The sequence below is a fragment of the Montipora capricornis genome, chromosome 9, assembly GCF_036669925.1.
Source record: "Montipora capricornis isolate CH-2021 chromosome 9, ASM3666992v2, whole genome shotgun sequence".
NCBI classification, from domain to species: domain Eukaryota; kingdom Metazoa; phylum Cnidaria; class Anthozoa; order Scleractinia; family Acroporidae; genus Montipora; species Montipora capricornis.
The window spans coordinates 14,009,900-14,025,624 of NC_090891.1; the positions used below are offsets into that span (position 1 = coordinate 14,009,900).

General features: G+C 42.0%; 3 protein-coding genes across 3 annotated transcripts; 1 reads left to right on the forward strand and 2 right to left on the reverse strand.

Moving 5' to 3' along the window:
• Nucleotides 1–1,479: 1,479 nt before the first annotated feature.
• LOC138015679 (uncharacterized) lies at nt 1,480–4,128 on the forward strand. The gene has a single exon (XM_068862789.1). The coding sequence runs from the start codon at nt 2,406–2,408 to the stop codon at nt 3,948–3,950; it is 1,545 nt and encodes a 514-aa protein (XP_068718890.1). The 5' UTR covers nt 1,480–2,405; the 3' UTR covers nt 3,951–4,128.
• A 4,577-nt stretch (nt 4,129–8,705) lies between these two features.
• On the reverse strand, nt 8,706–9,977 carry LOC138017316 (uncharacterized). Its single transcript, XM_068864439.1, has one exon. It carries the CDS (start codon nt 9,975–9,977, stop codon nt 8,706–8,708), a length of 1,272 nt encoding a protein of 423 aa, XP_068720540.1.
• Nucleotides 9,978–9,993: 16 nt separating this feature from the next.
• Nucleotides 9,994–12,561, reverse strand: LOC138017317 (uncharacterized). The gene has a single exon (XM_068864440.1). The coding sequence runs from the start codon at nt 12,559–12,561 to the stop codon at nt 9,994–9,996; it is 2,568 nt and encodes an 855-aa protein (XP_068720541.1).
• Nucleotides 12,562–15,725: the final 3,164 nt, after the last annotated feature.

The window sequence follows — 15,725 nt, forward strand, 5'->3', positions numbered from 1 at the left end:
AGGGGAGTCTGAATGTCTGGGAAAAAATCTACTTTGTGCACGAAATACAGATGACGTAAAATAATGGAAACAGGCGACAAGAAACAATATCGCTCCAAAATATAATCATGTCTTGCAAACAGTGGTTAAACAATAATTATGTTACCATTTGTGTCTGGTGCCCCAAGAAGGAACCATATTACGGTAAATTAAAGATGAACTGTCCAAGTTAAATTAAGATTAGTTATTTAATAGTAATACATGAAGCAGCAGTTAACCTAGCAACCTTTGTAGCTTTCTTAATTGTTGTTGATAGAAGAATCCTCCTTACAAGAAGGAGTTTCTCTCCACTAAAACATTCACTAATTAGCAGGTAGTTTGAGGGGAATACTGTGTGTAAATGGTGAGTTGAGGAAAACTCATAGGCAAAAGTTAGGATTTGTCTGTAGAATGAGGGGGAGAAATTTACAAACTCAAGCAAACTCTCAACCCCAAAATAAGGTTAAAAAATGAAACAAACTCTGGGTGAAATTAAAAACTTTGATCAGAGAAACAGCCAGATAGTTCATGTATGAAAAACTGAATCACGTAGGAGGGATTAACAAATATTTGACCCTGAAAATTATTCAGCAGAAGTGGCCGGCTTGGTGGTGATGTGTCCGAAAAGGCTTGTGGTGTATGAGGCCACCTAAGCAGAAACAGCCACAAGTCAAAAAGGGACCTTGCCGAGTGCTGGAATATGTACTCAATACATTAAGGCCTTTTACTGACACCTTGAAAACAATATGAAACAGAAAGTTACTGTATTGATATGTAATATATTTAATTGATTGAATAAAAGGGCTTGATCAGCCACACATTTTTTTTCTCTTCTTTAAATAAGCCCTCAGACCCCCAAAAATAGATGCCTGTGATCCTTGAGTGTGAAATCGTTATGCTATAATTTTTAAGTTCTCTCTGCGGTGTTGCTAGTCAAGCCTAACAATAAATACAGTCATTGTTATAGTTTAAGGTATGTTCCAGGGCTTATGCTTTTAATTATTTTATTTATGTTTCACACAGTGGAACAAAATGTGATCATATTGATCAGCCACCGGTTAGCTTATTTGTTTGTGTCCAAACTGCACAAAGGCAAAGAAAACAATATGGGGTTTGGGAGAGGATGGGGAGTCTTAATTAAAACGTAGCAGTAGTGACAGGCTACAAATTGCTTTTCCTCACGGGAGGATATTCTGCAAGGAACTGGAATCATTGCTTTGTCCTCAGTTGGTACAAAATATGAAGGAGTTGCCATGGAATAGTATGACTTTTTTGCATGGTCATACCTAACGGGGCAAGGACATGGTATTTACAATAACTTATCAGTTTGCATTGTTTTGCTGTGATCCATTTTAAGTCTAGTCTATATATTACCTCGAGATCAAACATTGTTTGCCATGTTATGAAGTGTTCTCACACATCTGTCCTTCTGTGGAATGTTTGTTGAAGCTCTTTTTCCAGGCTTTGAAGTAATTAAGTACTTGGTTTAAGTTGGTAACACGTTGATCTGTTATTGACTGCAGTGACCTGTTATCTTTGAAGACATTCCAAAGCATTTCACATTTTCATAAATTCTTGTGTCTTTTCTGTGGTGTTGTTTTCATGCAAAGCCACGTATTTGCAAACTTTTTCTGACAGAGTATTGACAGCAAGCTTTACTCGTATTTTATTTAAATTATCAAGATGAACTTACAAGCGCCCTGACTAAACCGTATTTGTTGTTTGCTGATTTTCCCAAGCGGCTGAAATCTTGAAAATAGTTTTTTACTGTCGGTGAAATTGACTGCGGCGGGCGATTCGTCGCGAGCGATTTAAAGTGAGCAAGTTTGAAGTTCTGAAACGCTGCTATATCCAAATATATCCAGCTGGTTTTTTACTATGTTATGTAAAAGCTATCGATCTTAAACATATCTAAAATTTAGAGTGGTGTAATGTGGAGTACTCCTAAAAGAAGCAGCGGAACACGGCTTGGTCACGAAAAGCAAGACATACCTGCATTCGACACTGTCTTACTTCACTCAAATTTAAGCAGCTTCCGACGAAAATACTTGAGTGATATTCCAACAGACAAAATAGTATTGAGTTTTGGGTCAAAAATATCAAAAAGGCCTTTAAAAAATACACTACTCGTGGCCCAAAAATAAAGAAAGAAAATTTGATTTCCGGTTCGTCGAGAGGATATTTTTGGCAGCCATTAATTGCACCGGAAGCGCGGAAGGAGCGCTCGTGCCAGTCCTTCTCCGCATCACCCATTGGGCCAAGAGCGGAGTGGCCGTTTCACCGCCCTATTGCCTGATTTCATACGTTGGGAAGCTGGAACCTAGTTGGGTTGTTTGCCGGACGGAAGTGGCGCGCCGGTGGCGCCAATACTGAATTTTATTCTCGAAATGGCGGACAGAAATAGCAAGAAAACATCAGGGTGGCACTGGAACTGTGCGAGTGCACTGTGCAAAAATAACTTCCGTACTCAAGGGGTCACGTATTTTACGTTACCATCTGATCCTGAACTTCAAAAGGGCTACGCGAAAGTTCTCATGAACGAGAATGTAAACTGGCGGAAACATGTAATTTGCAGTGCCCACTGGAGCAAAGGAAGAAAATCCAAAAACCAATTGCCAGACGTAGTTTGTACTCAGGAGTATGCTGAAAAAATAGCGGAGGAATACTCCAAAAAACCGAGTATCGAGCTGAAACGAAAACTTGAGTGTGCAAGGAGAGTGTTATCATCTATAAACGCAGCATCTAAAAATAATTGTACTCCCAGAAAAGCCCCAGCGAGTAGGACACCGCTTCCTTCACGTCCTGCTAAAAAAAGACGAATGTTACCCGAGAAACTGGAAGCAGAAAATGCCAACTTTAAATGTCAAGTTGAAAGATTAACAAAAGAACTCGACGAGAAAAGGAGGTGTATCGACAATTTGCAACAAGACCTTACAAAACTTCAAACAGAACTGAGTGCTAATGCACAATATTATCAACAAAAGTTAACTGCAAAGACAACGGCAATGGAATTGAAAGAGTTTACTTATGAAACCCTTAAAAAACTCCCCCCAAAAATATTTTATATGACTGGATTAACAATAACTGAATTTGATTGTCTGTTTGAATGTGTGCAACCTTTCATAGGTGCAATGATTTATCCAGATTGCAAAGAAAGTGAAAGCACATCACATCTAAGGAAGCTAGACAAAAAAACAGAACTAGTATGCTTTTTATCAATGTGCAGACATGCCTTACATCTTGGAGTAATGGCATGGATGACGGGTACCAGCTCATCAACAATGTCAAGGATATTTGTTGGTTGGTGTGTGTTTCTAAGCAGTGTCTTTGAGGCTATTGATATGACCCCACTGCCTGGTTTTGTGGACAAATTTATGCCAAAACAATTTGTTGAGGCAGGATATTATGATACTGCACTCATTGGTGATGCAACAGAAGTTTGGATTTCCCAGTCTGAGAATTATGATTTGAACAATATCACATTCTCTAGTTACAAGAACCATACAACAGGAAAGATATGTGTATGGACAGTGCCTTGTGGGTTTCTACTCCATTGTACTGAGGCATATCCCGGTAGTATAAGTGACTCAGATATAACTGACCAGTCAAGAGTACTAGATTCTGTTCCAAGAGGCAAAACTGTCATGACTGACAAGGGGTTTAATATAACAGACTCTTGTCATCAGAGGGGTCTCCTGCACAACAGGCCCCCCATGAAATTTAACTCCCAGTTTGATGAGACCGAAGTTGTTAAAAATTTTGACATTGCAACTCTTAGAATTTATATTGAAAATTACATTGGCAGGGTTAGAGACTGGCAAATACTCAATAGGTGCTGGCCAAGTGGTAGAATTGATTTATTGGGTTATTGTTTTCAGATATTTGCCCACATTGTAAACATGCTAAAAAAACCAATTGGGCCAAAGGAATGAGTAACAGTTGTGTGAAGTCTCATGCAAAATTGTCTTCAAAAATTACCTCTAATTTATATCACTTTAAAAGCTTTTAAAATGTTCTCAGAAAGACAGTTCAGCAATAACTAATGTTGTAGTTACAGTTATCTCTTTTCATCGCTTCACTGATTTGCTTAATTAAACACAACTTTCTTTACCTGTTTTGCCATACTGTTTACCCATGACCTAAAATTGCGCAGCGTGTCATAGGTAGGTATACTTCCTAAAAGCTGCTTTCCCAGCTTAGCAAGGTAAGTATTCTCTTCATAATGCCATTCAGTCACAACCTCATGCTTAAGAATATGATCTGCAATTTCTTTCATAACATCAATCAACAGATCATTTCTTTTGATGAAAAAACAATTAGAGATTTTTTTTTCTGGTAGGTAAGACTGTAAGAATGTGATCTGTCCCCCCGTACAACACATTTGGAAATTTCCCTGAATGACATGTGAGCCAGTGACTTTCTCCAATGGTGTGTCAGCATTCTCTGCCCTTGTCTATACTTCAACCAGAAATGCTTCTGTAATGCCGTCTGGGCTAGCTCCATAATTAGGATCATTAGGATGTCGAAAAAATCCACAGCTTGACACAGGAGCACCTTCATATAGGAGAAAATAATGCAACAAATATTAATATTAAGTTGGGTATTCAGAAGTTTACTCTGGATACATTGGTGAATATGGTTCCCCTCTGGGCAAGGGGACATTATAGTGAACTCATTGATAAGTTACAGAGATATGCATCTGATATTTTACATGCCTCCATTGTATGGGTTAAGTGATTGCTTGCTTTGCCTTTTTCCCAATTACTAAAAAAATATTCCTGCTACTTACCAGTAAGTTTGGAGAAGCTTTGCAAAGCTTCCTTTTCATAAATATTGCCTCTTTGAAAGTTCTTAAATTTCTTTGGTTTGCAAATGCTTTCATCTACTTTATTATGTATGCAAAACCAAGATGAATCAAATTCTTTGTTTCCATTAAATCCAAGCAGAGATGGCAGTTTGCTAGCAGTGATCACTCCAACACGAGTTGCTCGCCACTCTGAGGTACCCTGAGCTACATCAAGGTACTGTTTGTTTCTTGAACTAGTAGGTTTGACTTCTTTTAACTCTGGAATTTTGACAGTTATTATCTCATCCTGAGACTCTGTAAGCAAATTTAGCAATGTTTGGGTTTTTTCAGGACAAAAGAAATTTTCATTACAGACTGAGTTTGTAGAAATGGAATCACTCTTGCTAATTTCTTGGTTTGATCTGTCAGCATCTGAAGGAACCAGTGCACTGTGCCAGATATCTCCAGTCTCTGCTGTAAACACAGGAATATTTTCATCATAGCTGGGAATTTGCTTTGCATAGTCATGCTCTTTGTATACAATTTTGCTCAAATAAGCACTTCGGTATGAGAGGTGGCAATATAATCCAGATTGTTTGATTTCATATTTTTCCAATGTCTGAAGAAAATGACTTGATACATCCACCTTGGACTTTGATATTCCATCCGATACCTTAGCGCCCATCTGTGAAACGTCTCTTTTCAGCCAATCACTTTTGTCTCTGCTTGAGTCAACCTTTTTGGGTGTAGCAGCAACCTTATTTTTCTGTCTCCTTCGTATGGCCACTTGTCTTGCAGATCGCGCATTTCTAAAATATTTCAGGCGAATATGAGAAGCAGCCGTGATATTTGATTTGCTCCCTTTCGTTGGTCTGTGCCATTTCTGTAATTTCTGAGTGCATGTCAACGACAAAAAAAGCTCATTAAAATTTGTCAAATATTCTAGCTGGAGCAGAATTACAATTACATGACAACAAAGACCACATTTCCCTATCGGACACTCGCAGAAACCTTTTTGAGGAATGTTGTCTTCGAATAGTAGAGTAGCTGTGCGGGTTACTTCAGACGAAAAGCTTTTCAAAATGCTTGATTTGACGTATAGTTTGCTTCCATCTTTCAAAGCTTTTATAGTTTTCATTCGCCTCGAAGAGAACATTCTCTGAGCCTTCCGAAACTGGCCCAGCATTCCTTGTCGTTTGGATGATTGATATTTTTTGATGACTTCCTTTTGAATTTTTGGGAAAAGCAAAGCATCGCACTTCCATCCAGCTGTAGCCGGTGGAATGTCTTGCCTTAAAAGAGCTGTTGAAAATTTGTACTGTTTACAAATGCTGTTTACTCTTCTGTCAAATAAGTCTTCGTCTTTGAGTGGTAGCAATCGTTCCATCAAGTCCTTCTTCGTTCCACATGATTTCATTTGCAGCTCTTGACAAAATTTTGCTAATTTCCGGCTGTCTAGCGATTCCAGTGACCCCTCTCTAAGTTCTTTTTTAATTGCTTCTAAACTGAAAGTTCTTGTTTCAACAGCCATTTTCTCCACTTTGACTTCCGATTCCGACTTCCGTCCGGCAAAAACCCAACTAGGGTCCAGTTTCCCAACGTATGAAATCAGGCAATGTATAAGCGTCCTGCCTTCCGCGAGGAAACGCGTCGCAAAGGAAGATAAAAATGGACAAAATTATCGCCTTTACTCCCAGTCTAGTTTGTTTGTTTCTTTATTTTTTTTTTCGCATTTTTATTCTCGAGTTGGTTGGAGGGACATCTTGTTCGCGGCTTCAGTGCAAGTCGCAAAAGCATTTGACAAGCAACTTGATACCACATTACAACAAACAACGCACTTTGACAGGTTTCCGAGTCACGTCGTCTTGATTTATTGAAACACCTATGCCATCATGTATCTTTGTTTTTAAACTTTGGATTACATTTTGATTACGTAATTATTCACATTAAATCTGGACTTCATAACAGCAAATTTCCAGTTTTGTCTTCAGCCATTTGCACTACCTCCTATCGCCAGTAAATTTGTAGACACAAGGTATCTCGACACCATACCATGCTCCTCTGTTAACACGTTTTCCAGTCACTTCTAAATGCCCAGAGTTTGTTCCTTGCTTCAAAAATTTTGTCACTGTACAAGCCATTAATCTTGGCACATGTCCAATAACTTCATCATTAGTTGTGACTTGGTTCGGGTGAACATCATTCTTGCGCTCTGTGTTGTCTGTGTTTCCTTCATTACCAGCTTTCTCTCCCACTACAGCCACAGCACTGATATCGTCGATGTTGCTGGGTTTTCACTTAGTGGACCGTTGGAGTATCGACGGCTTGAACGTTTACGGAAGAAACCGTGTATCGCATAATCAATGTTTTATTCACTATCATAATTATTCCATCTGAAATGAACAAATTACATAACAACCACTGAGATATTTGAATACGCGAAATCTCTAAGCAAATGAACAGAAAAGAATCAAAATAAAGGACTCAACTAAACTTACTTCTGTGGCGGGTTTCCGTAAACCACGAACTCTTGAAACTGAACAACTCGACGGTTTAAAACGCTGAAACTGGTTGACTTAACTGACTACTGAAACTGGTTAGCGACCGACTCATATCCTTTCAAACACATGCTATTAACTGATCTGAAACTTAAGCCTTAGTAACTCAAATGAATAGGCCTTTTGCAACTAACGATCACATGGTACAAAATCCGCCATGCTGGAGGGCAAGCTCATTATTATTCCCCCACTGGGACATTAAAACAAAGAGACCTGAACCAGTCAAGCTTGACTTGCCTTTGTTTTAATGTCTCTTGTCCACCTTCTCCAGAAGGCGTCCACAATCTGCTGGATGAACTCTACTCTTTTCCTTGGGTTCCTTGTCTCATTGAACGGGCCCTGCGGAACTTGAGAAGACGCTCTACCTAACAGCATATCTTCGGACATAAATAACCTCCATCGTCTGGATCATTTGGAACTCGACCAATCGGTCGTTGATTGACTAGGTTAGCAACTTCTAAAAGACACGTATACAAGTCAAAAGGCGTCAAGGTGTGATTTCCCACTGCTTTCTTTATAGCGGTCTTGCAACTTTTTACAAGAGCCTCTGCTCAACCATTCTGGTGTGGTGCTCCTGGGGTTGTAAACTTCCACTGCATTCCTTTATCTGCTCGAAGTGTTGCAATGTTCCATCCTTCAATCATCTTGCGGAGTTCCCTTTGAGCTCCTACCATCTACGTTCCGTTGTCGCTTATCATCATAGCGGGGTAACCTCTGATGGAAAAAAAGGTGCGAAGCGTTTGAATGAATTCCATGGTAGAACAGTCAGTAGCTATTTCTCGATGGACGGCTCTTGTGTTGAGGCATGTGAAAATAACTCCATAGTACTTCGCCGTTTTGTTTTTTCCAATTTTTATCGTGAAGGGACCGAAATAATCGCACGACGTATAGTGGAATGGCGGGGTTTCTGGTGCCGTTCGGTGTTGAGGTAGGTCGGCCATGATCTGTGTTTCTGTCGTCGGTTCCATTTCTCTGCAAAAAACACACTTGTACTTGACTGCTTTTGCAAGGTCGTGACCTCGCACTATCCAATAGTTTGTTCTCGTTTTAGCTACTGTTGTCGCTACCCCGGGATGTCCGCACCCATGAGCTTCTTCTATGATAAGACGTGATACGATGTGGTCATGAGGTAACAATACTGGGTGCTTTGTTTCATAGGATACGATTGCCTTATCGACGCGTCTTCCAACTCGGATAATGCCTTCGTCATCTACAAAGGGACTTAGCATCTTGAACTCGTTGTTCACTAGGCGGTTCTGTAGGCTTCTCTGTGCGTGTCTGATAACATGCTTTCTGTCTTCCTCTAACTCTTGAGCAGATAGCGGTCCTTGACACATTTGGGACTAGTTAGTTTGCTTTATCTTGGCTAGAAACTTTCTCTTCATCCTGAGTACCCATGTCATCACGCGAACTAGCTTCTTCCAACTGGAAAATATATTGCTGTCAACTATAGTTGGCGAGAATGCCACAGCTCCCACGTTCAACGTCTTCCTACATTCCTTCTCTACTTCTTCTTGGTTCGGCTCTGGTTCGCTCTGGGGCCACTGTTCTTTAGGCAGGCGTAAAAAATCTGGTCCGGACTGCCATTTACCTGACAACTCCGTAACCACTATACCACGCGAGACATCATCTGCTACGTTGTGTTGGCTTGGAATATGCTTCCACTGTGCTGGGTCGGTTTGACTTTGAATTTCTCCTATTCTGCTACAGACAAACGGTTTGTAACGCCTGATCTTGCCACGAACCCATGCTAACACGATGGCACTGTCGGTAAAGATGACGGTTTCTTTGAACTGGAAACGAGACTCTTCCTTGATTGTGGCTTGTAATCTGGAAGCTAATACAGCCGCTTGTACCTCAAGCCGCGGGATTGCGATCTTTTTGAAGGGATCTACTCTTGACTTGGCTGCTATGAATCTGATATCAAATTTACCCTTCTCTACTGCCAATCTGATGTAAGCACATGCGCCAAATGCGTCTTGAGATGCGTCTGCAAAGACACAAAGTGTCGGTTGGGAATCTGCGGGTTCCGGTGGGGATAAACTCCTTGGAAAGGAAACTTCATTAAGCTCTTTCATTTCCTTGAAAAGACTGAGCCACTTCTGTTGCACTGCTGCAGGGAGGTCTTGGTCCCACTCATATCCTTGCTGCCATAGCTCTTGAAAGCCAATCTTAGCTCGTATCAGAAAAGCTGCTGCGAAGCCAACAGGGTCATAAATTCTTGCTATTTGACTGAGGATACATCTTTTAGTCCATTCGCTTGAGTCCAGGCAGTCTATGGTCTCAGATTTCACTTTGAACTTAAAGGAATCTTCGGTAGAGTTCCACACAATGCCTAAGACCTTATGTTCACCTGATCCATTAGGAACATTCACTTCTTCATTCTGTTTATCGCCAGTGTCCTTTAAATCTCTATTTGATTGCCATTCTTTAATTCTAAAACCACCTTTGGCTAACACTTGATCAATTTCCGTCGTCAGTTGCCGAGCGTCTGACGCAGTTTGCACTGAGTCCAGAAAGTCGTCCATGTAGCTGTTTTCTTTCAGTGTCTTTGCTGCACTCGGACTTTGATTTTCTCCTTCTGCTGCTGTTTTTCTCAAGGCTATTTGTGCCATAGCTGGTGCTGGTTTGTCACCAAACGTCAAAAACGGTCTTCACGTAGGTGTCAGGCTTTCGATCTATCTCCATACTTCTCCACAGGAATCGATGTACGTGCTGGTCTTCCTCTGGTATCAGAATTCTGTGGTACATCTTGGATACGTCACCACTGATGGCTACTTGATTTTCTCTAAAGCGCAGAACGACCCCAAAAATACTGTTTAACAGGTCCGGTCCTTTTAACCAATAGTCGTTCAGTCGGTGGCCTTGATATACCCAGGACGAATTGAAGACAATTCTTATAGGCGTGCTCTTTTTATCTGGTCTCAAAACCTCGTAATGAGAGATGTAATGCACAGGACCAGTGTATTCTGCCAATTTCGCGTCTGTTAACTTTCTAGAAAACTTCATTTCTTCCATCTCTTGCATCTGCTTGTTATATGCTTTAGCGTTCGCTTGGCTCTTCATTAATCGGCGCTCTGTTGCTTCTAACTTTTTCATAGCTTGTGACCGGTTATTGGGGAGAAACTTGGGATCCGTTTTCCACGGATAGGGAATCATCCATTGATTTCCAACTTTCTTGCAGGAGTTTTGTATCATTCTTGTTTCCTCTCGTTCTGACTGGGTTAACTTATCCGCTGAGCAGACACAGGGTTTCACTGCTACTCCCATAGATTCTGTGGACCAAAATTCTGACCGATGAACAGGAACGGTGTAGCTGACGAGAAATATTCTATTTGTTTCTTGATTTTTGCTGGTTGTTGCCCCAATTACCACCCATCCAAGCGGTGAATTCCTGGCCACCAGAGGTTCTGATTGTCTCGTCTCGCCAGTGTGCATTTGGGCGTGGTCTATACCAATAAGTAGGTCCACTGGACCTGAGCCTCGATAAATCTTCTCTTTCGTCAGAAGTGACTTTTTTGCAGCATCCTCCTTCGAAATTCCGGCAATGTCATCGCTTATTCGGGGAATCCCTACTGCCTTCACAACGAAACTTCTCCTGTTAACTAGAGAGGTTAGTTGGACCTTGAACTCTTTTGTCTTCATCTGCTCCTCTTCTCCGCCTATTTTGGTTATGGTAATTGAAACGTTCTTCCCGTCTAGACTCTCTGCTGTCTCCATACGAATCAGACTTAGTTGAGCTCCAGAGTCGAGAAGTACATTGCCACGCTTGTATAATCCCTGCCCTCCTCTTTGTACTGAGATAATCGGTAGTAATACATCTTGACTATCCAGGACTGAAGAGATGCTTACTCTGACGTCTGCATTCTTGTGCAGCAGAGGATGATGGTAGTATTTGCATTGCTTGCCGTTCATTGTTTCTGTACATTGTGCTCTTCTGCTACAGTTGGACATTCTATGTTCTCTACCCGCTCTTTTAAGGCAGCTAAAATAGGCGTGGTTCTCCTTGGCGGCATTTAAACGCTCATCTAGACTTAACGCAGCAAATTTCAGGCACTGGTCCGGCCAGTGAGTTGAACCTTTACACAGCCAACATTTAAAGGTTGATACTTTGCTTCGTTCTTCATTTCCTTTAGTTACGTAATTAACTGCGTGATGAGTGCTACTTGTCCTGAGGGGGGCGGTGGCTCGCATGCGCGACTTCATTTCAGTGGTCATCCACGTCATCAGATGGTGGAGAGTCGCCGGCTCGCCGTTCTTTTCTAGATCTCTCGACCAGACTTTTCTGTCATCGGCACACATTTTCTTTTCAATTAATGACAACATGTGACGGTTATCCATGTCACCTGGAACTCCAATATCTTTCAACGTGATGTAACATCGTTTTACAAGGTGGACTAAGTCGCAAAATCGAGCATCTTCGCCGTCTCGGAGTGGCTTAAACTTAACTACATCTTGCATGATGGTGTCAGAGACAACTCTAGGATCGCCATAAATTGAGTCCAGATATTCCCATGCTGCGGTGTAATCTGTCCCTATTCCCTTAATTAACTCAAGCGGTTTGCCTTGGAGACACGTGCGCAGAAAAGTGATGGCATCGCGCGTGCTGTACTTCGATTCAATCGCGTGTTGAAAGTCTGCCTTAAATATTGCATACTCTCTAACGTCTCCGGAGAATTTATACATCTTTGGCTTCTCCATTTTAAAGCCACACGAATCGCCAGCGGTATTTTGATTATTTTCTTGATTATTCACAACTGAGGTGTTACTAGCGGAAGTGTTAATACTTTGGTTTCCACCCAACTGCATTCCTGACATTCCACTGTTGTTTTGTGGTGGGCTTGCTGAACCAACATCGTTTAAAATATCATCTTTCGTACTAACTGAAATACTCTTTACTGTTTCTGTTTTATCAATGTACTCTTTTGCCTGAACCTCTACTCTCATAAACATTTCTTGACACTCTTCGAGCCACATTTCTTCTTTCTCAAATTCTTCATCATCTTCAATCAATTTTGTTGATTCTTCATGCTTCTGAGTGAGCTTCTCGTATGCCTCCTGAACTTTAGCAAGTGACTCTCTTACCTCGGTAGCTGGGCGTTTGCTTTCGATTGTGTGTCGAAGGGATTTTCCAGCCCTGGTTGGCGCTGCTTTTCCATTTCGGCGGGTGACCTTTGCCTCTTTAAGAGCTTCTGACATGTCGAACTCCTCGTGACCTCCAGGTTAGCGTAGAAATCGAATGAAGTGGACAGTTGGAGTCTCGACGGCTTGAACGTTTACGGAAGAAACCGTGTATCGCATAATCAATGTTTTATTCACTATCATAATTATTCCATCTGAAATGAACAAATTACATAACAACCACTGAGATATTTGAATACGCGAGATCTCTAAGCAAATGAACAGAAAAGAATCAAAATAAAAGACTGAACTAAACTTACTTCTGTGGCGGGTTTCCGTAAACTACGAACTCTTGAAACGGAACAACTCGACGGTTTAAGACTGCTGAAACTGGTTGACTTAACTGACTACTGAGACTGGTTAGCGACCGACTCATATCCTTTCAAACACATGCTATTAACTGATCTGAAACTTAAGCCTTAGTAACTCAAATGAATTCTCTTAAAATGTCAATCAAAGCTTTATGCGTTTCCGGTACTAATTAATCAGTTCTATCTCTGTAACACGTAGTAAGTTGTCTTTTCTTTTCTCGCCGATCTCAGGTTCCAATATGTTCACATGAGCATGATAGCCACGTACAAAAGATACCGCCTCCTCTTTCTCTTCAGTTTCGCCTGCATCTCCAGGTCCTCCCAGGTTAAACTGGTGCAACCGTTTGGTAGCCCCTATCAAGGCTCTGGAAATGGGTATGACGTTTTGCACAATTTTATCCGGGGTCAGACTCTCGTCAGCCAACAAACGTTTCTGTTTACCAGTCATCGTATCCGCTTTACTCAACAGAGAGTTTTCCATCATTTGCTTTCAACATTTCTTTTTCGGGAATCACAATCATTTCTTCCATGATGGAGGCACTCCCTCGGGGCAGATTCAGGTTACCTTCGAAGAGGACGTGAAAACGACAACGCTTCTTGCAAAAGGTGCACGCATGACCTCACTTCTCTCGGACTTGTCCATAATGCACCATCTTCCTGGGACATCAACCAGGTGCGTTTGAGCGAGTTTTTACGTTTCCCCACGCGAATGCGCGTTTTTTATTTTGCTTATCAAATTTAAGACCAGCTCCCTGATGGCATTGACTTGATTATGATTGGCATGCTGAAGTAATTCCCGACGACTCTACCTATCGGTTTCCTGTATAACGGCCTGCAAAAACTGGAGTTGTCTTCTCAGACGTTTCATCACCGTCTTCGTTTACATGTGGCTGCCTTAATAACATTTTTAGCTCTGTAGCTGGCTGCTTCGCCAACGGCTCCTAAGGCGGCTGCTTTAACTGCAGTGGTCAACACGGGTGCGAGGAGTGCCAACAAGGGTAACAAGCCTCCCTTTTGTCTTCGGTTGTGTAGATGACTGTGCTTAGCCGCTTTAGACATATTGATTTATCAAGGAAAAAGCCTCTCGCCTTTTATACACTCGATGTGAATGAGAGATGTCCGTCCTCGTAACACTCCCCTTTTACCGGCACGTACTCAAACTACCCAACATTGTGAACATTGATCCGACATAGGTGGGGTAGAATCCGTAATCGTATCGTCCAAGGTTTCCATTTTGATCAGAAATCCTTCCAAATGGTCCAAGGGGACACCACATACGTACGTTCACAATTCGATCGATGTTTTTGCATAGGTGGTGTAAGCAAACTTTGACATGTCCACTTTGAAGGCAAACTTCTTAAAATCGTTCCATCCTTTCACTACGGTCCCCAGGACTGCTATACAAGCTACTAGTAAACTGTTATCTAGCACGGGTCCCACGATCAAGCCGGCTGCCACGATCAATAGGGCCAATCCATTCAACAGGCTGTGACACCACTTGAAACGGTAAAATATGTTACGATGACACCACCATTGTCTGTGGTAAAAAGAAAACAAGGAATCCAACCTTTTACTTCATTCTGGTTTCCATTGTTCCAGGCCCGCAGGTGTCGAAGTAAAGCAAAGACACGAAGGTCAGACGTTGGCCCGATTCTAGGTACTCTTCCACCGCTGTAATGAGCACGGAAAATAGCCCTTCTAGGGATCTTTTATGCGGGTTCGGGTCCAACCTTCTTCTTTGAATAGGTGTGAGAAGAGTCTCTAGCGAACGTCTGAAGCGCAGGCAAAGTTCTGCCTTAACTCTTCTTGACCAAATACATGAGATCATAAATGCCCTCAACTCCAGCTATTGATGGCTTGGAGACTCTGGGTCTTCCAATGACAACAAATCCAACGTTCCAAAGGCTTACTCTGATAACGTCCCAAGAGTATCCCATAACTGTCCATGATTTCGCACACGTCTCCGTCAGTCCATATGGCCAACCACTGCTTTCCCGCTTTGTTGTGAGGGTTTGTATTAACCATGTACCCTCATGCAAGGTTTGTTCTTGAGTGGACGGCAAACACCCCCTCAAACTAAGGAGACCAGTGGGGGTCGTGGTGTGCCAAGTGGTCCAGTTGCTGGTTAGTGGTGGCTACAAATTCCATTCTTTATATACACCTCTACCCGTGGAAAAACCTTTTCATAGTTTATAAACGTTGTACAGCACAGCTCCTTATGGATCAATCTCCAGCACATTTTCAAATTCGGCAAACATTATTGCATTGATTACATCTCCTTCTTGAAGAGAGTTCAATAAACCACTCTCTGCTGCTCCACTGGCTACGCATTACCTCCCCAAACGTCGAGAGTCACCATGCTGGGCTGTGCTTTTTCCCCGGGCTTCGCTAGCTTGCAGAAATCGAAAGTAGCCTTCCATGTCTTTTTGGGCATTGTTTGCGTTGAACTCCAGGGTCTGATAGGGGTACTGTTCACCCCTCACCAACTGCTTGATGCTGACCTAACCAAACCATTGGAGGGAAAAGGTCACGTTGCCTTTTTAGGAATTGGTGTGCAGCAGCTCTACGATCAGCTGATCGGGAATTCGGCCTTGGAAGAGATTTCATACGGTGCCTTTGTTGTCAGACGTCACTTCTTGGGAAGCCATGCCGATGCTCCGATGTTGGCTTCTATTGTACCCGTTCACCAAGGCTGGTTACTCATCGTCATACCGTAAGGTATTGGTTGCTGTAAGGTAACGGTACATACGTCCCTTCAACGTACGGTTGAATCGTTCCACCACCAAGGCTTTGGCATCCCCGTGCGTTGAAAAGTGTTGGATCCTTTCTCGTTCCAACATCCGACGAACGGAGGTATTGTAAAACTGTTTA

What these genes read in the sequence shown, in the direction of transcription:
- LOC138015679 (XM_068862789.1), top strand. Translation starts at nt 2,406, where the DNA reads ATGGCGGACAGAAATAGCAAGAAAACATCAGGGTGGCACTGGAACTGT.
- LOC138017317 (XM_068864440.1), bottom strand. Translation starts at nt 12,561, where the DNA reads ATGTCAGAAGCTCTTAAAGAGGCAAAGGTCACCCGCCGAAATGGAAAA.
- LOC138017316 (XM_068864439.1), bottom strand. Translation starts at nt 9,977, where the DNA reads ATGGCACAAATAGCCTTGAGAAAAACAGCAGCAGAAGGAGAAAATCAA.